At 43.0% G+C, this 24,467-nt stretch overlaps 1 protein-coding gene across 2 annotated transcripts in view; it reads right to left on the bottom strand.

Annotated features, from left to right (window-relative positions):
* Window positions 1-24,467, bottom strand: part of EBF2 (EBF transcription factor 2) — a 120,101-nt gene that overhangs the window by 87,952 nt on the left and 7,682 nt on the right. For both annotated transcript variants that reach the window (XM_048287482.1, XM_048287484.1), the window contains exon 6: window positions 21,394-21,462. In XM_048287482.1, the coding sequence (XP_048143439.1) occupies window positions 21,394-21,462 (69 nt within the window). The remainder of the gene's footprint in view (window positions 1-21,393; window positions 21,463-24,467) is intronic.

Genomic DNA, 24,467 nt, shown 5'->3' with positions numbered 1-24,467 from the left:
AACGCTCCCAGCTCAGCACAGCCCTTGGCCCAGCAGCATTTCTGAGCTCTGTGCCAACATAACCAAGAGCCCAGGGAATCCCACCTGGATACGAGAACGACCCACAGACAGGGATATTAAAGGACAAACTGCCAATTCCTTGATTAAAGAACAGGCTTTCGGCACCCAGCAGCAGCAGCTCTATTACTGCTGAGTTTCCCCCTAAGGCTACAGCACAGCAACAACATAGGAGATTTTTGCTGCTTCTGGGATATTGGTGTTAAAAAAAAAATATATTGATGAACTACTTTGTCATTGTTAACAGCACTGCTGACAAACTCACAGCAGGCCCACTGAGAGGAAGACAGCAGCGTGTCTACTGAATGCCTCTTGTAGCTGAGACATGTGCTCTGAATTAGGCAAGGTGTGTAAATTATGACAGCCAGAGCTCTGTGGAGAATGCCCAGGTCTGAGGGATTCTGGTGCACTTTTGTTGTTGCTGCTGCATTTCCCCGTGGTTCTCCTCTCAAAAGAAACCTTGCTCCTTGGAGAGAGCATTAACAGGCTCCAGCTCCTCAAGTGTCATTTGAAAGAAAAAAAATTGAAATGCTAAAAAGAAACCCCAGCTTCTTTTCCTCATTGCATTCGTTATTTTATTCTCTCTGACTGTCTCTAACCTCAGAGGAGAAACAACCACATGAGGATGGGGGAGGAGAGAGGACGAGACACAGCCTAAAACATGGTTTGCCTTACACAAAATCATGCATGAAACTACCACACATCTGGGAACATCTGCGAGGACCTTGCCTGGAACACAGGCTGCCAGATGGATCCCAAAAAGCTTCATTTCCAGGAATGCCCTAACCAGGGCAGGAACACTCAGAGTTGTTGTTTTTTGAAGGAAATTAGGCTACACCACCCTCAATCTTTAAAAAATAACACAGAGAGAGACCTTGAAGGGACATCAGTTTGTTCTTCTGCCTTCAGGCCTAGGCTCAGACAACAACAACATTGTCCAAACTTCCTATCACAAAAATTTTGTAACCCTTTTAAGATGGGATTACTGACCTTTCCCTAAACGTCAGCCTTATCATCGAGTCTCATATTCCACACACTCATATTCCAAACACAGAACAAAGTCCCAGTCACAGATTAATTTGGGCACTTGGAGCTGGCTATTTTACGCTTTCAAAAGCAAAATCCATTAACCCAATTTGAAAGTTGCAAAGAAGGTGGTTCTTATTAAGAAAATTGTCCTGAAATTAGCACACAATCACCAAAATGGGAAGTCGGTAATGGAAAAATTAACTGAAAAATATTTTTATTAGTACAGAAGATACCAATTTAATTCATTCAGAAATACTGCTACTCAATCCTATTCCATGTCCTGAAATTTTATCTTTGAAAAGGGCTTGGGGGTCTGGATGAAAAACCAAATTCTCTACCAAAAATAATCTTAAACAGTCATAATAAATTACCTCCATTATTAGTCATGCTCCTTTCAGGACTCAAGAAGCATTGCAGTGCAACTCTTCATCACCTTTATAGGGCATTTATTGGTTGAAAAAAAATATTTTTCCCTGCAATAATTGAAAATACACTTACAGCTTTCAAGAGCTTCTTGCTAAGAGAGGAAAACTCTGTCACTATTAGGTTTTAGAGTTACTATGCAAGCACAAAGTCCCAACCAGCTTCCAACCTGTTTTAATTATCACCCATCTGAGTGGAAGTTTCCTCCCGTCAGATGAAGCAGAGGGATGCTGAGCTGTGTGCTGAAACCAGAGAGATTCAGTGAAAGATTTGACCGTCAGAACCCACCACTTCCTCCTCGACTTCATCCCTTGGCTCTGGAATTGTTGTGCTCTTCCCATCACTGCAGCAGAGTGTGGGTGGCTTTGCATTCACAGCCATGACGGCCGTTTCAACCCCATCCTGCTGCAGTGCTCAGAAAACATTCCCATTCTGACATAATTAGTGGTTTATTGCAGGGAAAATGAACCAAATGAAACTTTATCAGCTGTTTAATTAATACTCAGTTTGCCAGTGCTTTTTGCCAGATATGGCTGTGCTGGACTTGTTCATCCCACGGCTCCTGCAGGGAATGAACCCAAATGCCAACTGGCCACTGGTGCCTCCAGTGCAGCACAGAGCAACTCACAGCTTTTCCAGAGCAAAGCACTGAATTTAGGAGCTGCTGTGACAAATGAATCATTTCTGGTGTCAGCTCCAGCTACAGGACCAGATACAAACCCACCTCCCCTCAGGAAAACAAGTGCAATTTAGGAGCCAGGGAGAGAGCAAGGGAAGCTGTATCTTCTGTCTGATAAGGAAAAGCCACCACTATCATATTTTCCTAACCAACTTGTCATTGCATTACTTTTTTTAAACTTATTTATGGTTATGCTACTCTGGTAAAAGAAATTTGGACATCAGTTGCCTGTCAGTCATATTTGGACTATTTCCCATACAGAGATATACCAGCTGCACAAATTTTAGGCTGAGATCCAAAGCTGGGAGAGTATTTTGATGGAGCAGAAATAAGACTTGTATTTGCTCAGTTCAGGGGTTTTCCTTCCTTCTTTAAAAGGCATGAAAGGCACCACTGAATTTCCAACACTGCCACCTGCTATCTAAACAGGTATTTACCTCTAGTTCCCCTTAGCTTCCAGCTTTCCTCTCTCTGTTCCAGTCCTAAACCCATCAGGTGTCTGGGAACAAGGGGCAGATTGAGTCATTTTTACTTTGGAAGAGAGAGCAGACACATCCCTGATATCCATCCTCGGCTTCCCAGTCACAGCCAAGCACTGGGTAATGACATTTTACACTGGGAGGTCACAGTGCATTCACATCCTTCCTCCTCAGATCACATCCTGCCTCCCCTGCTACAGCATTCCCACCTGCTCCAAGCACTCTGCAAGTCCCAGACAGGATCACACAGCACATTTCCAGACTTTCTTTACTCCCACTTTGAGCCGTGGTACCACAGCTCTGGTTTAACAATCCCAAATGTCATTGGTAACAAGCCAGGCTGATGTTTGTGATGACCTAGACCAGGCTGAAAAGCTGAAAGTCACAGTTTTCCCATATCAGAGCTGAAACTGAAAAACATTGACTTTTTTATTATTTTTTCTGTCACAGTTTTCTCCCTCTTATTTATGGAATCTAACTCAACCCAACCCAACCAAACCAGTCAGATCTGACTACTAAAATTGAAGCTAAGATATCAGATTACTTGGTTAAGGGAAAGTGTATCAGATATTAATCAAAACTGGAGTCCCTGGCTCCTGCTTTTCTGGTAATTCCGTATCTTTTCCTGCATTGGCCTTACCAGGGCTATCTCATCTCTACAGATCCTACAGGATGGATTTTCTTAATGGCTGGAGTGATGGTGTAAAATTTTCCCATTTTGATCCTTAGGATTATTGTTCAAAATAGAAGGCCAAGCCCCAAATCTGAGAAGAGCCAAAGAATTCAACAATCTCAAACTCCTTTTAAGACAAGAGATCAGCACAGGGAGAAGCACACAGGAATAACGGGAAAGCTGATTTCTGTGAGAAAACCATTGCAACAGGTAAAAGGAGGTGTAATATTATTATTGTTGAGCCGTAACTCTATAAATACATCCCGCCTTGACAAATTCTTGAAGAAAAAGCCAGTGAGTGTCTGCTGTTATTGGTCTAATGAGCTAACTCTGAAATCCGAGCTAAAGACAGCTCCCTAGTGGCTGCGGCTGCTCCGGGAGCCGGAGGAAACCTCTCCAAAGCCCATCACTGCAAAGCGCTGCTGACAGCTCGGGACTGCACAACACACGGATTTGTTTCACAGACAGGAATTTAGCACCCCGAGCCGGCCTCCTGCTTAGCAGGGAAGGTGTTAAAATGCAGAGCCCTCCCCGCACACGGTTTTTTTTTTTCTTTCCTCCCTGACCCCTCCTAGCACAAAACACAGAAGCAACTCATCAATTTGGTCACCTGCTCCCGGCTGCAAAACACTCACCAGGTTCCCCCGTCCCTTTCCCCCCTAAACATCCCCCAGAACAACACAGCAACACCTTGAGGAGGGAATCCAGGCAGCTGCTCCCGGTGCCAGCTGCAGAACTCCCAAATATTTTGCGTGACCTTTCATCCTACAAATTTATTTATTTCCAAACAGCAGCCAGCTCCTTCTGTACCTGACAGCTTACAAGCACTGAGCTCACCCAAGGAGATTCACGGGAGGAAAACTGAGAAGTCAAACACCCTGCTGACGGTACCTAACCTGCGGGATTCCTGTCTTATTTTAAACTTTGCTTTCAACTTTGAATATGTAAACCTTTATTATTATTATTATTATTATTTCCCCCAAATTTGCTTTGAAAGTTTAAAAAGGGGTTTGCAGAGTTTTGCATCGTTCCGGTTTAATAATGTGTTGATAAATCTGCAGTTGGAAAAACAGCTCAAAACTGATCACTGCTGGTTCTCACACACAAATATTCAGGTGTTCATACAGAGAAACTTCATTTCTATGAACACAACTGCAAAAGCCCTGGAAGATCCCCCCAAAATAGAGGAAATTCAACACAGTTGGCTGTGCAGCCAGCACTGATTACACACGCAAACCTTGCCTGCTCACACATCATGATCCTATTTTTAGATTTTGAGGAAACAAAGAGCCCTTATTAATGGTTATCTTCTTGTTTGGGGTAAAGGGAAGGGAATAATTTTGTTTATATTTCTCCATCAGCCTGCTGGCTTTCACACAAAGCTCTGAAGCAATTACTCTGGCTGGTGCACTGGATGAGAGACTTAGCAAACATCATTAATGTGATTATTCATTTACTTCATTGAGCTCTTTCTTCTCCCGTTCCTGGGGACAGCACACCAAGGGTCTGACACATCCCTGTGCCAGTGGATGGAATTCCCATCAGCCTTGGACACCTGCCTTCAGGGAAGCAACTCTCCAAGTTACAGCAGGGAATTAATTAATAAAATACAATGAGAGATTCTTGAGCAGGGCCACGCCAGGGAGAGTACAGGCTGAGATAATCCAGATGGAAAAGACCCAACTTTTATAACTCTGATTCCACTCACAAAGTAGCCCAAAACTGAAGGATTCCCAGAGAAAGACACCACAAGCACATTCTGGACACTGCAGGTTAAATTTTCTCTTTGGAGACTGATAAAAGGTCCGTCAAACTGAGTTCATTCTCTCTCCTGAAACAAGGTCACTCATGTGCATTAGATACAGTGATCTAGAACAGAATCCTTAAACTCAAAAGCAACAGGCTGGAAGTGGCTTCATTTTCAAAAGTTCTTAAGAGCCAGCAATTTCTAAAACATCAACTGCTGCCTTCAGGCTGATTTTTCCAAGCCGACCATTAGATTTGGATTATAATTACTGTTATGAACTCCTAGGCAGCAGAGCAGATCTCAGTCTAAATAGTGATGGGGGAGCTAAAGATTCAATTTTTGAAGTCCAAGACCTTGGTGAATAAGCAGGTGAGCTTCAGAGAAGGTTTCCAACTGCTGGTTAAGGAACAGTCTACCCCCAGCAATGGAAAAATTCAGCCTTTCAGTGCTCTCACCAAAACCTGTCCTGACATCACTAAGAGAAGATCTCCTGCCGTTCCATTAGAAGTTTCTAGAACTCTTCTAGAACTCTTAAATGATGGATGGCTATAAAGCCTTGCTGGCCCACAGTAACCAGGCTCTGTGTTACCCAGTTTACCCATCAGTGACAAAGTGTATTTGCATTCCAAGGGGAATCTGTCAAGGGGAAAGGATGAAGGGTGAGATTTCACTGCAGACAAGTTGATCAGATAATGACATCACCCTGCACAACACAGGGCATGGTCATGTTAAACGGAATTGTTTGGTGACTTTCTCCTCCACCCAAATACCCAGTACCAGAGGCTCCAGATTTTAACAGGAAATACAGGGGTGAACATGAGGGAAAACTTCTGCTGCTCAGGGTTTAGCTTAGATGAGCATCCAACTAAGCAGAAGAGCTTGAAAATTCTCTTTAAGGATCCCCTCAATATAGACTCTTCCTCCTTTGAAATCAGATTTATACAAATTGTCCCTCGCCATTTCTCAGAGCACGTTTACGGCCATTCATGTGTGGGACTTAATGTGTAAAGAGGCCATTCTCATCCAGACAGCTCAGCCCAAGAACAAGGCTCCTGGCTGAGACAAAGCCTTGGAAAAAGGACACCCCACAGTTCCTGTCAGCACAGGTGAGCAGCTGCTTTGCCTTCTCACAGCAGAGGCTCTGAAATCTGCTGGGCACAGCATCCACCAAGGGGCTTCTGTTGATTCTGCTCTCCCTAAGTGGAGTTTTGGCCCTCACAAAATCTTTCCTTTTTTTTTTTATTGCTCTCATTTTTAACTCTAGTAATTTGAGGTGATAACTTCTACCAGTACAGTCCAATCCGAAGTTCAGAGCAATAAATGGGAATACTTTGGGGTTTTAGGTCAGATTCTGCTCTCACAGACTGAGGAGGGAGATGAGCAGGGCTGGTTCTGTGCACTGGAAGAGGAGTGAATTCCATTTTCTCTGTGTCCTGCTTTGCCTCTTTACATCCAACCCCTTCAGCCCACTCCACAAAACAACCTCTCACTTCTTCCTTGCTGCCCCAATTCCCCATTTCAACCCCCTATTTTTCTAAGCCTGTTCAGATACCAGTATAAAGCAACAGGAGATTAAAAAAACCCCAACAGAATGGGGAGAGATTAAGTTCATTACAGTAAATGATATTAACTTGAGCAAGTATGAATCTATTGTGTGCTTGCAAACATTAGAACTGCTTGTTCCGACGCGGCACAGGAGAGCTCTGCTTCTCTCCAGCTTTTCCAGGCTGGGGAATTTGTGTTGATCCCTCATTTGGGGTCCCAGCAGGTCCTTACCCAGGCCTGGAGAGCATCATTAAGGTGCATTGCCAAAAAGCTCAGAATAACGTCCAGATTCAGACATGAAGTGTGGTAGTTTGGGGGGTTTTTATGTTCACTTTCTCCAGCACGATGTGAATATTCCTCCAGCTCCACCCTCCACTGCAATCTTGCCAAGGGCAATGTTGCCTCTTGATAACACCAGCCTTTGTGTGCACCTCCAGAAGGAAGAGACATGCAGGGGAATTTGGGGGTTGCAGGGGGATGATTTAAACTAAACGTTAAAAAAAATGAGAACATGGAGAGCTGGGTGGTGTGAGATGAGAAAAAATCCTCCCCCCTCTGATCCATAGTATGGATCTCCCCTCCTCATGTCCCACTTCCCCACACACACATCAGTCTCCCTTCTGTCAGCACTGGGTATCGAGGGGGGATCAGCTGGAGTTCAGCAATTTTAGGAAGGTCCACTGTGCTGCCACTTTGGCTGCAGGACCATTTTTGACTCATGGAGCCCACAACCCAAACCAATCACAGCTGAACAGCAACACCCTCCTTCTGTGAAATTTAAATTAAAAGGTGTTAGAAGTAGTCATTTCACTCCCAGAGCCTTTACCAATTAAGCTGAATGTTCAATATGGTCAGGTTGCCCTCTAATTCGGATTTTTCACCCACCCACGTGTCAACTCCAAAAAAAATTGATTTTAAAAATTAAAACCATTGTTGCAATTTGCTCAGCTTAACATAAAGCAAGAGCATAATGAAGGCTACTGGTGAATGCTGCTGCAAGGGGCTGCACAGCCTGACCCTTACTCCTAATCCCCTGTAAATTCACCCAAAAAGTCACGAACTACATAATATTAGTTCTTACAGACTGACATATTTCCCTGATCTTTCATGGGCCACATGGGGAAACAGTTTTCTCCTGATCTGAATGAAGAAGAAAAACAGTGATCCTAATCAACCGTTTACCCTTAGTGGCTTCCCTAAACAAATCTGGGAAAGAGCTTAAAGGCTTGGGAATATCCTCGACCCTGCTTGATGCACTGTAATAACCCTACCTAATTATACTGATATAAAAACTAATTGGAAAGATAGCAAATGTCAGGGTAAGATGCAAATTGTAGGGTGTTAATTGCTGAACAGGTGCTGGAATAGAATTAAATGAGCATCTTGATTAGGAGAGTGGAAAAAACAAATGTGGACCCTGAAATCAAGTTGGCCACGTGAATTATTTAGCAGCCTCCTCATACCAGCAAGGAGGTCATGTTGATGTGACCTCTGCTTTGTGAGGGGTGGGCTGGCAAAACAATGGTGAACTCCAGGAGAAAACATGGCTTAGGAGACAGAGGTGGGACTATGGAACAGGGGAAATTTTCAGTGGGATGAGGAAGGAGGATTTTTTATGGGTGAACTATTGGGTGACAAGGGGGGAAGTTTTCCATGTGGATTATTGGGATGATACGGAATTAGTGATCCCAAAGAATCCCTGAGTGCAGGAGAACACTCAGGTGTCCCACCTGGTCCCTCTGCAATGAGGCTACTGCCATTTACAGCAAATATTTGGGGATATGAGAGCTGGGCCAAGCAAAAATGGACTAAAAGACAGTTTTTGTATCTGCCCACAACAGGAATTGCCTCCACAGCCAGGAGTTCTGCAGTGACACCACCATGGCAGTAATTTTTTTTCACACGGACCCTTCAAAAGCCGTCTCATGTTTCAGTTGCCACTCAGTGCCCAGCACACAGATCAGATCAAATGACATCAATTAGAACCAGCAGTCTGGAAACAAGAGAGCCCATCGTTAGCAGGGATTATTTGGAACATAAGAGTAGAACAATTTTCATGAAGGATTTTATCCCTAATTTTAATCTGAGATTACTTTTTCTCAGTGAAACAATTAGAAGGCCGCATGAGCATGCCGGGTGTAGAACCAGATTTTATAAAGAAAAACTTCTTATTTTCAAAAAGTTTCAACAAGTAACAAAACCTACTTAAATGTTTTGCCAATTATGCAAAAAATTATGAAGAATTCTAGAAGACAATTATTAAGAAACTACTGAAAATATTTAAATGGCTATTCAGTTTCATGAATTACTTTACAGACAATGGTTCAAACAACTGTGGTATAGGGAGAAAATAAACATTTCATTGAGTCCATTTAATAAACAAACACATTTCCATGTATAGCAGCAATCACTATTGGGGCAAGTCGAAATTATTGCATTATTTTAGGAGCAGCAGACTCAGCCTAGAGCAGGACCCCAAGTCTTTAGGCACAGTACAAACCCCCTGCATTCCAGAGCTTCCCAGAGAGAAGGGATAGAGAAAGAATAGCTGAAACACAAGAAAAATGGGACAGTTGTCCTGGACAGCCCTAAAATATCAGGAGCCTAAAAGATATATTTAAATTAATATAAGCAAGAGCCCAATTTGAGGCTTTTAATGCAGTCAATGAAGGGCAGAGTACCCACAGCATAAAAGCTGGATCTTGACTTTTCTTGTCAGACACCAACAAACTGCACTTTCCTTTTGAACGTTGTATTCCAAAATACTCCTGGCAGCACAGTGCTCTGCAGTTGTCTCCAGACTAACTCTCCATTATATAAAGTTTTACATGTCAGACCCTTTTTTGCAGGAGACAGCACAAAGCAGAGTTCATACAGACAATAGAACATGATTTCCAATATTTCTCTGACACCAGGCACTGGATGGGGCTCCAGCAGAGGTGGGAATATGACCCTTTGCGCTCCTGACAATTCCTCCAGAGGAAAAACCAACCTGCACAAGGTGACAGCCCGAGTCAGTGACACAGAGACACAGGGCATGAGAGTGCAGAGCCCTTTTCCCCACCCAAACACAAAAATCTCAATAAAAAAAACATCTGCAACAGTGCCAAGCCTTCAGAAAGGGACATTTCCACTCTAGGAAATGCAAGAAAGGGACAACGTGCTGCTCCAAGGTGGGTCTGCACACAGGTAAAGGATGTGCTGCCACCACCCCTGTCAAAGGGGCAGGGACCATGGCACGGATGAAATCTCTCCCACAGACCTTTGGGGACAAAGGGTGATGGATCCTTAAGACTGAAAACTGAAGATTTATGTCACTGAGAGCTGTCTTCCCTTTCTATCCAGGGGATTTGACATACCACAGGCGACAGGAGAAAGGAGTGGGTGCCACATCCCATTCCCAGTCCCCTGGGATGGCCACACCAATCCGTTATCCACAGCCATCCCTCCCTCCTGGAGCCTGCGCTGCTCCAGCAGGGAGCTGCCAATCTCCCTCCCTGCTGCAGACTCCTGTCCAGTGCTTCAGTGGGGGCTGGAAGCAGCTGCAGGGAGAAACTGGCTCAGGGAATTTTCCAAGTTCAGCTCCGTGTCTCAGAGGGGAAGGGGCTGAAACTCAAATCCAGTCAAGTCTTGGTTTAACTTCACCGTTCAGGGGCACGACGGACATGAGATATTTGTCAGGGGGAGGAGGTGATGGTCGCCAAGAGGCTCAGTTCATGAGCTGAGGAAAAACCCTGGGAGTTTGGTACAATCCTGGAGGTTTGGTACCTGGAATGAGCCCGGCTGTGCTGCAGGATCTTATACTGGGATGTGGAACTGGGGTGTTAAAAACCACCCTGTGCTGCTCTGCCACCACTGGCACTGCCCCAAAACAGCTCTGGGACAGGTCTAGGGTTTTTTTTATAGAGAGAAAAGTAAAGTACATGAAAGATACAGGGAAGAATTATTATTATTATTATTATTGTTGTTATTAATTTATTTATTTTATTTATTATTATTTTTTTATTATTATTATTGTTTTGTTATTATTATTATTCTTATTAAAGCTTTCAGGAAGATCAAACCTCACACCCTTCTGCAGCTGCAGCAATGTTAAAGGGAAATCTTTCACACACCAAAGATCTGAAGTACAGGAATATTCCTCATAAAAACTCATCCAGGGGTTACAGAATGCTAGAATTAAGATGAAAGAAGTAACTCTAAATAAAATCCCTTTTGACATATCCAATACAATCCTTAACTCTATTATGATATTTTTATTATTATAAAGAACCATCAATTTATGAGTGCAGAAAAAGACTGAACTTCACCTATCTTCATGTATAAAAGATGTTATATTTGCCTGTAAAAAATATAATATCTAATAATATATAATAATAATAACAACACATATCATAATGTATATTATTTAAAATACACTGTATTGTATGTATATATAAAAATATCAATTTCCCTGTAAAAAAAAACCCCAAAGGGGAACACAGTCACATTCCCCATCCCAGAAATGGTTGCAGCCTCTGCTTCTGAAGGGCAGCTACATTCTAGGCAAATTACTGGGCAGGACCAGTGTCCTGCCTGCGCTGTTTGGCTGAAGAGAAAGAACTGACAGTGACATTTTTCAAAGGCACCGAGGAAAGCTGGAAAATGAGAGAACCAGACATCCCTGAAGGAATGCTGGGAAATGTTTGAGATAAAGAGGAAAGGGGGGAAAAAAACCACCTTTAACCAAAACCTCCCAGAGGATGGGTTTTTTCTGAGGTTCTATGTCAACAAGTGACACTGACACAACACTGTACAGCTTTTTCTCCCCTCTTTAGCAGGGGAATTTTGACTGAGCAGATACTTTGTCAAGGGGAAAGATTTACACTGGCAGGGATTCAGCTGGAAAAGCTGTGGTTATTTTCCTCAAGGCCCTGAGCACCCACATTCCCAAAGAGAACAAGGATTTGAAAAACCAAATTCAAGCACTCCTAATCCGAACTACAATTTATATTCAAGCTCTCCTAATCCTAATTACAATCTAGCACACGCAAGTTTGAAGACCCAGGGAACTTTCTGGCAGCCATAAATTCCAAGATCATTTCCACAATAAAAACTGAAGGTAAATGGGTGTAGAAGGAGGCAGAACTCTCAGCTTGATCAGTTACCCAAAACTGCTCTTTGTGGTTTAAAGTCATGTGAACATGAGAAGCTCAAATCTTATCTTTTCAAAAAAAGGCAACTTCAAGACCTGAATTTTCTTACAGAAACTTTGTGACTGTGAGAGGAAGCAGGAGCCCAAACATCAATCTTTGCTGTTTCACTTTTCTTTTAAACTATTTACATACACCCTTCTTGATGCTGATGCTAAACAATACAAAGTGTTAACTGCTTTGATGAACCAAAATAAATAACTTTTTATCATAAGAAAACCTAAGCACATCTCTTAAAAATTAATTAAATATGATTTGTAAGATATCAGCGCTCAGCTTTAATTTCTTTCTGCCATGAGCTGGTTTCATGTGTTTGCTGTGTCCCGGCTTTCAAGTGCTTGAAGCACCTCTGGAACTGCCCTCCCTCTTCCCAAACACCCCAGGATCTTCCTCTCAGGTTTGGTTTGGAAGAAGAACCTGTGTGTTCCTGGTTAATGCAAACCCCCCTGGTATCTCTGTGCCCTCACAACAGCTCTGGGATACAGAGCCAGCCAATTATTCTTTCCCTTTCTGATACAAACCTCTCCCACTGAGCTGCAGAGATCCAAGACAAGGACCCAGCGGGGAAATGAGGCAGTGGAAAATGTTTCCCCTGGAGCAAAGGAAGGGACCCAAGCAGAGAGCAAGGGAAACTGCAATAATCAGGCTGAAAAGCAGCCTGGTGGTACCACCAGAACACAGAATGTGCAGAACTCCTGGCACATCCCATAGAGAAAGTTGCCTGGTTCTTTGAGGGAAGCACTGGGAATGCAAGGAAAGGGCTGTCAGAGGAGCAGCTTCCTGCGGGCTACACACAAAACTATTATTTTCATTTTTTTTCTGTTTATATAGATATAAAATCCACTTCCAGAATTCTTGAATACAACCTTGCTGCTGCTTCCACTGAAATCAAATAATGGATTTGCACAAGATAAATACCCAAACCCATAACACCCCATGCAAACAGGAACTTTGGTGGTTTTCTGCTGGAGTAAATTTTTAAAGATCTCATTCAGTGTGAGAAATGCCATTTTCTGGTGAAACCAGCCTTATGCCAACTCCTGTCAGTGACAGCCACTGAGAAGGGCAAGGGATTAAAAACCACCACAGGGCAAGCAGTTGCCACCTGATTTTATTTTATTTTCTTGAAACAGCCTTTGTAGGAAGACACAAACTCACAGAGGGAAGAGCTGTTTGCCTAATGGGTTCACAGCCACTGAGACTAAATAAGCTGACTGCTTAAAAACAACTCGAGAGCCACAGTAAAAGATAGAAAATTATTGCTTCCTGTCATGACCAAATATTAAACACAGCACACACCTAATGGCTCTATCACTCCCCAGGGAAGGAGCTTTATGAACAATAAAATCCCAGCAGACTTGCACTGTTTGGACTTAGAAGCCTCATTATGGGCTCACTGATCCAATACTATTTACAAGCTCAATGGACTCCACTTGGAGGAAAAGTCACCAAATGTGGAGCTGTAAGTGGGATGCCCATGGAGAAATTAGCATTTATTTGAGAGGAAAAGTAGCAGAGGGGATGGAGAGAAAAAGGCAAAATAAAAAGGAGGAAAAAGAAGGATGGGTTGGATGACAGCAGCATATTAAAGATCCAAATGAGGGAGGAAGATGAGAATGTGAATCACAGCTGCAGAGGGGAAATGTTGTTCCAGGACATGCTTACATGACCCAGCCTGGAATACAAGACTTGGATTCCACTCCTTCATGTGAAGTGTGTCCTACAAACTGTCTCCTACATCACCCTGGGCAACTCCTATGAGCTCCTAATAGCTTTAAATTTACATCTCCAACTGATTTAAGCTTCAGATGCACATTATGTACTTGCAGTCTCAATCTTGTCATCACTTCACAAGGATTTTGGGTGATGATCCAAGCAGGACAAATTGTTTCATACCCCATCTGAAAGCAGGAACACATTAATTGGGAGGACTTTTTCAGAGGTGAAGCAATCAGTTCAGAGAGGCTGAAACCCTGGGATGTTTACAGGGTAGAAAATATGGGAGAGCCCACCAGAAACAGATGGTGAAAGGAACACACAGGGAAGGGATGAAGAGAAACAAAAGGTTCAAAAGGAAAGCAAGAGGCAGTAACTGAAAAGCTTAGGGCAGATGAAGTGACAAGTCCATAAAACCGGGTCTAGACAGAGGCCGAGCAGAGTGCAAAAGTGAGAAGGAAGAGTATTTCAGGTCATAAATACACAGAGGATGCTTTCATTAGGATGCAAATACTCTGAAATATTGGCAGTTTTATTGATGAGTGCAGATGGAGGCAGGCAAACGCAGACCCAAAGAGTGGAGCTGTGGAGATCCCGTGTCACACACTGCTGCTCTACATGCCCAGAATTTCTTCTGTGCTGTTTGCACAGTGAATTTATCCTCAGCTTCTATTCCCAGAGGTGCTTTAGTCCATGGGAAACTTGTTTTCCATTCCCCTTTCCACTACTACCAACCTCATTGATTCCAATGGCTCCTTACTCTGCTCTCTGTCCTTCTGAGGTCAGTAGCCCCTTAACCTCCTCACTCGCTGTTTATGAGCACAAACTGGACCAAATTCTCCCTATTTCCAGGAAAAAGTCTCAGTTTAAAAAGGGACAAGGATTCTCCTACACCATGTGCAAACTTTGCTCCCAACTTTGCATTGCTCAGGCAGGATTTAGCCTGAGCACCATCAGTGTCTTTATCTCAACTAATCTAACAAGATTGGAACCCATCCATGCTTGTGTCCAAGCTGCTCTAAAGCATCAGGGAAGCTTATCTGATTTATGCAGAACTGCTAAAATCCTTTGGGTCTTGTCTTCATTGGACTTATTTTCTTAAGGCTTCCAAGCAGTAGGAGCAATAGTCAAATTTTATTCCTTTAAATTATATAATGTGCCCTTGCTTAGGCTCAGCCATGTTCCCTTCGCAGTTCTCAGATCAGGACGTGAGCTAGCTATTCCCAGTTATAGATTCAATGGAACTGAAGTGATCAATATTGGTTGGCACCCCCATACCTGTGTTGCCTCTAACACATCCTAAAAGGCGTCTCTCTGTTTGGAGGGCAGAGATGCCCACAGTGACAGCACATGGCCAGAAGAAAACCTGCACAAAACACTGGTGGAAATAAGGTGCCAGCTCTGTTAAACTCCCCAGTAATCTGTGCTTGAAGCCAGCAGTGATTTAAACCCATCTCACTTCTTGCTCCATTCCAGAAGCAGCAGCACCTCCAGCCCAGGCAGCAGCAACCAGCAGTCCTGGGGAAGAGGAACTTTATAAATTGCTCCAAAAGCTTCTCCGCTGTGACAGCAACGCTCTTCCACATCACCACACTATTTCCACACATCAGTTCTCAGCAAATGTGCCTTTGTGTTATCAGGGAAAGCCAGAAAATCACATACTTGGTTTATAGTTAAACACAAATGCTGTGAATGGCTACAGAAATACACGGGCTGTGAGGGGGAGAAAGGAACAGAACCCAGGACTTCCACAGACCCAACCCGTCCATTCTTCATTTTTCCAGCACACTCAAAAAGATATTTAAGCTTCTTCTGACTCACCAGCTTGCTGGAAAACTTGTTGTCTGTCGACATTAAATGAAAAAGATTAAGCAACACAAACTACTCTCTAGTTTAGTCCATTTACAAGCTTTAAGTGCTTGCACACATCAAAGATTTCAAGATGTTTTGGACAGCAAACTAGTAAAGAATTTTCTTTTTGTCTAAAAGAGAGGGGAAAATAAAAAGAAACAAACAAATTAGGCACTAAGAGAACCACTTGTCAAATGGCTGGGATAGTGCACTTTAAGTTACTGACTCCCCACAAACATCCAGTCTACTAAAAAATTCATAAAGAGACAGATGGCACAACAGCAGCTCTTTGCAGGAGAGCAGGGTTTAGCAGTGAACAAAGGACTTTGACTCCCTAGGACAAGGGGAGAGATCATTGTAAGTTTTGGGGGCTTGGAAGGGGAGACTGGGGCACACAGGGAGCTGGGAAGAGCTCCTGGTTTCACCCCACAGCAGCAACAGATCCCAGACGTTCATTTTGCCTTGGCAGACTCACAAGGGCCACAGAGAATGGGGCAGAACAGGAACAACCAAACTCTGCCATGCAGATTAAATCCTTCTGGCAGCAGGAATGTGAAAAATAAACCCCAAAAACTCCTGTTCAGGGATCTGAAACCACTTTCCACAGCCAGGTAGTTGCTAATGCTCTGTATTAAGGGGGAAACTGAGGCACGGACTCACATCACTTAGGGCAACAGGGCAACCCAGTGTCAGTGGGAATTTAATCTGGGTCCCTCAAGTCTTGCTGTTCTGCCTCGGAGCATGAGGAAATATCCTTGTGTTACCCAGTGGGTTTTGGGATCACCCCAAAAGGGAGGTGGAAGGGATTAAGTCCTTTTCAGATGGCTGAGATTAAGAGAAAAGGAAGAAAAAGGAAAGAGGAAGAGAAAAAGGAGAAGAAACAGCCAGAAGCCTGCACTTATTTGAAGTTAGATCCTTCAAAATGAAAATTCATCTTCGTGTTCTTTTGCATTTTTTAGGGAGAGGGAAGTGGGGAGGGAGGGACACACACACAGAGAAGATGTAAAGTCCAGCCCTATTAATCCTGAAGTGAGTTTTAGTGCCTGTGGGATGTGCCAGGCACCCAGGCACAGCTCAGCCCCCAGTCCCTGCAGCAGGGAGGGCAGGGGACCAGCAGGGACGGAAACCTCCATCCCTGCACCCCAATTCCACGTGAAGGGACGGACCCCCACGGCACAGGGATGTAATCCAGGCTCTTCTGCTCCTTCCCAGAGAGGCTGACAAGTTGCCAGCTGTGCTCAGGCTTTGGGGGTGATGTGGTTTTTTGTTAAGTAATAACTACAGAAGCCTCAGTTTTGCCTTTGCAGCACGTGGCAGCTGATGGATGCTGCCCTTCTCCACCCCCCAAAGCAGTGTGCCCAGTGCTCAGCTGGTGCCACTGCCTGCTGACCCAGCTGGGCACTGGTCTCCAGCCCAACAACCCACTCCAATCCCCTCCATTCCCTCCCCAGCAACAATCACAATAAATAAATTAATGACATGTGGTAGCAATACACACCAGATTCCCAGCAACAATCAGGAAGAGTTTAGGGTAAAAGTAGAAGGAATTGGACCCAATGTCTTGGATTCTGAGAGAACCTCAGCTAAAAGGTCTCGTTCCATGAGCCCAAAGAGAGCAGAGGACCATGGAGGCAGCAGCTACAAACAGCACAGGGTTTGTGCTCCCAGGTTTTTGTGCTGTTCCGAGGAATTTCCCTTGTAGGAACAAAAAATTCTGTCCCACCCCAGTGACGCTGCATTTTTAATTGAACTAAGATGTTTTGTTTGAATGACACAGTGATTTCTTGTGACCGTTTCAGAGGTTTCATTTTAATCACATGTAAATTTCTTCTGTTTATCAGAAAAGGGGGGAAAAAAAGGTAAGAAAACAAAAAAGCAAATTTTTCAACCGAAAAAGTCACACCAATTCTCCCCTGTACCACAGAGACTTCAATTAAATCACAGCTTCAGTAAACTCAGTAAAGCATTAAGAGTAACAGTCACACAAAATAACCTCCTCTAAAGACCTTGAATCTTCAAGGAACACAAAGAAACTTAAAAAAACAGAAGATCGTTGCCATTTGATGAATTTACATCCAAAATGACACAACTCACCTAAAATGAGAGAGAAAATCTGCAGTAAAGTGATTAATTGAATTCATTTGCATCTTCCATGACCTCATAATCCTAACACCAAGTTTCTTTTTATTTGCATAAGCAGGGTGGGAAAGGCAACAAACTGAGTAATTCTAACACAGGCGTGACAAAATACAGTTTTCAGTTGGAAGTGCCATCTTCAAAGGAATGAGCTTCCACCCTTCCATCCGAAAGCCCCCCCAGCCCCTCGGCCTCATATTCCTGTCCATGATTTCCATAAAGGAAACACAAAGTTCACTCTCCAGTTTCAAGGAACTACCAGGAACATCAAGGACCACCACTTCAGCCATGAGAGAGGGGGAAGAAAATAACATTTACATTTTTGATGCCTCTTAAACCAACCAATTCTGCAGATACTGACTTCAAAAGGCAAGCAGAAATCCAGGATGAACCCACCAGAGCTGGGATCCACCACGGGAACGCACCAGAACCAATTTAGCTCTGACTAATTCTGGTTGTGCACACAAAGTTAAAGCTTGCTGTGACATTTTGAGAACTGATTATGGCTTGCATTGTCCAAAACCTTGGAGTGCAAGCGCTTCTGTATTTAAAATGTAATCCCAGGTGCTTCCAGCCCCATGCTCCAGTGGAATTCCTGATTTTGGACACCTGTAATAGCAGCACTGCAGGATCTGAGCTGTGCCATCCCTGTTAAATCAGAGGCATCACTCTGCAATCAAATTCTGACCAGAGTTACACTCAAATTCTGGCTCAGAACATCACAGGAAACGAAATATTCCGACATATCCTGCAGAGCTCCGCCATCAGGAGAGGGCACACACTAAGTTTCAGTGGAGAAGTTCCCTTTCATATGAAAACGTTCTCATTTCCAAGAGGGAGTGGAAAAATAACTGCAAGGGCCTTCGGATCTAAATCCAGTCCCCAGAGCAAAGGTCACTGCAGAAATGTTTTATTCAGCATCAGAACTTTTGGAATTCTTTCAAGGAGAAGAAAAAGCCCAACAACAACAACAACAGGGCTGACATTTTTTTCCCACTGAACTATTTCTTCCTTTTTAAACAGACATACAAGCCCCCAGGATTTGAGGAACACCAGTGAATCGTGTCTCCCTCCAGCACCCAGCAGGTAAAAAAGTGGGGAGAGAAACAAATAAAGGGGAAATCACTGCAGTGATGATGGACTTACAGTTGAACTCAATGACCTTGGGGGCCTTTCCAACCTCAAAGATTCTGGAATTTTATTCCATGGAAATTCTATTTCACTGTGCCCACACTGCTTAGACACAACTCTGCATAACACAGAGGTGTTTTTGCAATTCTTCTCTCTCCGTTTTTCTTTCTTCCCTTCTCCAGAGACACGAGAGAATGTTACAGCTGCGCTGGTACATGGCAGATTTTACATTTACCTATCATTTCACACCAGGGAAAAACACCTTCATTTCAATGTCTATTTAAAGAAAACCTGTAGTTCATTTTAAATTAACAGCAACCCACCATGAAGGCATCACTGAGCTGAAAATACCACCATATTTATTGACCCACATGGTTGCAAGGTGCACTTCAGAAATTGAATTCCACTTGCTGCCAGGTTCCTAAGCAGAGGTGTTTTCCTTTAAAGAAACCATAGAGAGACCCCCTAAATAAATCAAAGCACTGCTCCCTAGCTAGTCCAGAGCACACAGGACTTTCCTTGTTTGAAAGACAATAAAAAATGACCCCACAGGGTGTATTTTGGGAGAGTGGAGTGTCCAGCTGAACTCCTGAGCAGTTGTACCTTGGTGCTGTGGAGCTGTGTGAGGACGGCAGACAAGCCAAGGATTCCTCTGTGCACAGGCAGGCACAGCACAACTCTGTTATTTTATTTGCTTCACATGTGTTGATGGAGATGTAGCAGAGGATTATCCCTCACTGCTCAGGCCCTGTTTCACTGGGTAAAGAGGTGGAACAGAAATAACTGTGCAGAAATAACTCTGCCAGCTCTTGATGCTGCACCACAGGTTAGTGGCAGAAAAAAAAATAATGTTTAGCTTTGAGTTTTGCTTCTATTCAGCACACTGCTGACTAAGCCAAGCCTCCTCCAGACAGCAGGGCAGAGCTGGGAAAAATTCTTCTCTCTGGGGCCTAAATCTGATTTAGTGACTGCCTTTAACACCAAATGGAGTGGCTTTATCAGGCTGAACCCCTTATTTATTTCCCTCATCTACCCTCACTGAGCTCGAGAGTTCACCTGGACTGGAGACACACTCACACAGAAAAGGAAGAACCAACACACAGAAAGGAACTGCCAGCCTGAGCCTGCAGGATGTTTCCATGCCAAGGGAATGCCTATTGCTGTTAGGGCAGGCAGGAAAAAAGTTCTGGGCTTAGAACAAATTAGGAGAGGTCTAGGTGAAGTTAGGAGAGGTCTTAGAGCAAATTAGGAAAGCTTGGGACTCACTGAGCACAACAGGTGACTTGTGGTGCACAGTTAAACACAGTTGTTAGAAAGAACAAGGTTTTTCTTTCTCATAGTTTCCATTTCATTTTACATCAGCAGATCCCAAAGCCCCCCAGGAAGCATCAGAATTTTCACTTTGCACGAGGATAGGCAGCTGGCTCAGGATTACAAATTCAGCTGTGGTAGAAACTGCCCCTGTCAAAGTTTCAATCCAGGGGCAAATCCAGGGCCTTCCATCCTGAGCTGCTTCCCAGAAAATTCAGACTTCAGGCTGGAAAGTTCCCAAATGCAGATTCATACCAATCACTGACACAGCCAAAAATAAGCTCGAAATTGCATAGGAAAGGTCAAGATGGCACATCCAGGACTTCTGCTCCCCAAAGAGCCCATTTCACTGCAACTTTCAGCTCTGGCCCCAACCACAGCTTGTGAGCACAGAATTAAAAGGGAAAACCATGGGGTAAAGGGAGAGGGAGAACCCATCACATCCATCAGAGTTCCAAAATTTAGATTAACTCTGTGCTAGAAAAAAAAATAAAGGCAATTACTGCAGACCATTATTCAAACCAGCTTTACTGCTCTGGGTGCCAAAATAAGTCCACGAGTAATACTGTGACAAGTAAAGCTTCTTAGAAAGGAGATAGAACAGGCCAGACTCAGACAGACATAAAAACTGACTCTAAAATCAATCCACTCCAGCATCAGCTCTCTGTGGCAGCTGCTTCAGGGAAAAGGAACCCTTTAACAGTTACTACAGGATAATCTGGGGAAAACATTTTCTTCCTGGCTTTGCCTTATTTACTGTTGCCCTTCTGGAGCCCTTAGATGTGTGCTCCTTTCTGAAGCAGCTCTGCCTGTTCTTATTCTCCCTGTCTGAGCCTTGCTGAACTCCAGATTTCAAACCCTTCCATGTCAGTGGCTTCCGCAAGGAGGTTTTCTAAGCTCCCCCAAACACACACAATTTTTATAGTGCCACTTCATGGTTTAACAAAGTGCTGCTCTCCCCATTCGTTATTGACCTAAAAACTGGCAGAAGAACCTAAACCTGGAGCTGGAACTGAGTAATACATGAAGCTGTTGTACATAAAATTGCTCACAATCCCCAAACTGTCAGATTTAATGTCGCATTTTTGCCTTTTTACCCCTCCCTTTCTCCCTACATTTATACAAAAATATTGTTCTTTTGTTAAAGAACGTTGCTGAAGCTGCCAGGTTGCTCAAAGCTTTATCTGTCTCAGTAATCCAGTTGGATCCCATCCCTGGTGAGGAGAGAATGTTCCAGATGCACACATGGGATATTTGGTCACAATAAAAACAGAACTTCATTTAAAAAATAAACATCAGTTTTGTCAAGGTCCCCAAATGGCAGACACCAAGAAATAACCAGCAAGAAACACCCTCAGATGATTCAAAGTGAAAAACAATAATTTTGGGATGCTTTTGCAGGAAAATGAGGATTCATCTCCTACCTGTCAATGATCACAGGGTCAGACGGAGTCTCATTTCTGTTGCCACAACTTTTCTTCTCACAGCACCGACTGGAGAGGGAAAGAAAACCAAATTTAAAGAACCACTGGGACAGTTGAGAGCAAAGAACCAGCTCCAAGTCTGTCAGAAAAGCTTCAGTGCTCCACGTATGCCTGGAAGGGTAAAAATTCTGCTTTCCAGAAGGGAAAATTAAGGGAATTGGGTGCCCAAATCCTGGCTGGTTCCAGCTGGAGTTTGGCACCTGGCTCCCTGTAATCCATTCTGAATTACCCAGCCAAAAATGAACAGCAATATGGTCACACTTGAGACTGAGGTGATATTTATAAAGGTCTAATAAGTGATTAACAGATGTCATAATGTCATTACAGGCAGGACCAAATGGGTTATGCGGGGTTAAAAGTCCATCAAAAGGTGTTAGAACTGACTATAAGCAACCTAATTGTTTGGTGTATTCCAATAATACGTTTGTTTATATTACTGTATTTTTTATTATTAAATATCTAAGTTTCATATGGTGACAGAAAACTTCAGCACTTCATGAAAAGCCAGAACACACTTAGATCCTGCAAAGGATCTGAAGAGATGTTTTTCAGGTTGGCTTTTGCAATCCTTTGAAATTGTTTCAGTGATAAACCCTTAAGATTAAGTATTAATTTATACATATTCAATGATGATATTAATAATAATAAATAATAATAAAAATTTAAAAATCAAGAGACATTTCATTAATTTATTTCCACTGATACAATCGCTGACGTGGGCAATGTGCCTTGCACACACAGCACCTGAGTACCAGAAGATTAATAGACTTTAAAAGCAGTCCTAGCTCTGAAATCCTCACTTTCAATAATCTGGAGCAAGAGAGAAGATTCAAGCTGTTTTCTTGCTCAGGTTTTTTCTTCCAATCAAAGCCAACACGGGATGGGGAGGATGGAGGCACCCAAAACTTTTAAATATCTCTATCAGAAGTCCCACATCCATCAAAAGTCACCAGATCAGGTTCTGATCACACAAATGCCTTTCCAGAAGATGTTTTCCACGTTCTGCAGAGGTTTCTCTTCAAATTTACACACATGGGATGGAGAAATTTTGGTGGATTTTTGTACAGGGGTGTTGAATACATTTGCAAAATTCTCAAGCATTCTGAATCTCAGAGTTTTCCAACTGTGGAGCAATGCTAAGCAGAATTAATTAATTAATTATTAAAAGAAGAAATAAATAAAATACCTGAATTCACTGAAGGCAGTATAAAATACTGAAGTGGGGATTTTTTTCTTGATATGCCTAATATTAAATTACAAAATGCCTAAAATGAGCATTTAGACCAAAATCCCTCTTTCAGCTATGAAAAATCCCAACATTTCCTCCAGTTTCCAGGAAGTTCCTGCTCTGGGGCTGGAATTGCCCAGCCGCATGAGCTGGAAGGATCAGATCTATTTAAATAGCAGCTCCAACTGTTTCAACATTCCTACATTCCCCTTGCCTCAAACATGCACTTATTCATCGATGCTACTCCTTTTAAAATAAAAGGATACACTAAATATTTAAAAATCCCTGGGGCAGCCCCTGTAGCTGCTGTAAATTGTCATGGCTCCATCGACTTCAGTGCAGCTCTGGTAATTCACACCAGTGCAGAACATTACCCTCCCTCCTTCTCCCAACTTTATTTTAAGTGCATCTTTTATGGATTTCACTGCCTAATCAGTGTTTAGAAAGAATGGAGGGTTTTTATACCAGGAGCCAAGATGGGAGATGCTTTCTAAAGGAGAAAATTATAATAAACCCCCTAAAAAAGCAGAAAATCCTCTCAAAGGAACATAAATTTGGGACGTACTTCGTCATGTCCAATATAGCAACACACAGAAAATAACACTGGGAATAAAATCTTTGCTGCTTTCCAGGCCACTATAATAAAGCAAACAAAGGAACCCAGCTTTAAAAATATTTCTATAGTGATTCCAGGGATGGTTCCACTTGTTGGCAGAGTGTTTTAGGATGAATTCTGTGAGATTGAGCACAACGTGGCTGGGTTCAGAAACAAGTGCATCTTGTTTTCTTTCTATTTCCACAATTTTTGCAGTTCTGAACTTAATTATATTTGTAATATTCTAATATTTTGCCTCTAAAACTGTGGCTTGCAGCTGAAGTTCTCCAAATATTTTACTGGTATCTACAATCCTATCATTCTTGGGGAGCAGATCTTTGGTAGTGATAAACTTTTCCCCCTTTGACCATGGTACTTTCTGAGCCCAAGTCTATGAAAAAAAATCTTGATGAGGGAGAAGAGCTGCTTCCAGTGAAGGACTTGTTTGCACATAAATCAGAGTGGGACTGAGGATGTTTCAGCCCAACATTTAAGGAAAAATACCTCTTAAATCTTTAAATCCCCATTTCCAAGTATTTCACCCCATATCCAAGCAGGAACGTTTCCACTGGGTTGGTTTCACAAGTGCTGCCTGCAGCAGAATTGACTGGTTCCAATTTCAGTCCAAGCCAAAGCCCCCAAACTCTGGTGGTCCAGGATCAGGCCTTCAATATCCTCTTTAAGCAAACTATTGGCATGACTTCACCAATATTTACATTTCTGCTACAACACTGGGCTGGAAACACACCTTTAGAGATGCTCATTTGCCTAAGACAAGAATATCAAGGCTTTAAATTATTTTCTACATCTTTTGTTGTTATACTTTCCCCTCTAATTAGATCTACTTGGGGAAAATGATGGTTTATGTTAAGAACAGTCCAGAAAAACCTAAAACCAAACCCAGAAAGCTCCCAGAGACAACCCCAGTCCTCCAAACTGAGCACCCCAGAAGCCTCACGCCAAAGCCAAACTTTCATCCTTTCCCCTCCTCACACTTGACTAAAATGGTTTTAAAATTCATCCCTCAACTTCCCTCCCCTCAGCCCGACACCAAAATAAAAAAATTAAAGAAAAAAAAAAAAAAATCTGTCTCTAATTTCAAACTCAAATAAGCTCACAGCATGGTGGCCTTTGTTTTGTTTTCTTCTGCCCAACTCCTCCCTGCAATTGCATAACAAAAGTGTCTAAATT

Source organism: Corvus hawaiiensis, chromosome 27 (genome assembly GCF_020740725.1).
Source record: "Corvus hawaiiensis isolate bCorHaw1 chromosome 27, bCorHaw1.pri.cur, whole genome shotgun sequence".
Taxonomy (NCBI): Eukaryota; Metazoa; Chordata; class Aves; order Passeriformes; family Corvidae; genus Corvus; species Corvus hawaiiensis.
The sequence above is the reverse complement of the archived record's forward strand: the minus strand, read 5'-3'. Positions and strand labels throughout refer to the sequence as shown.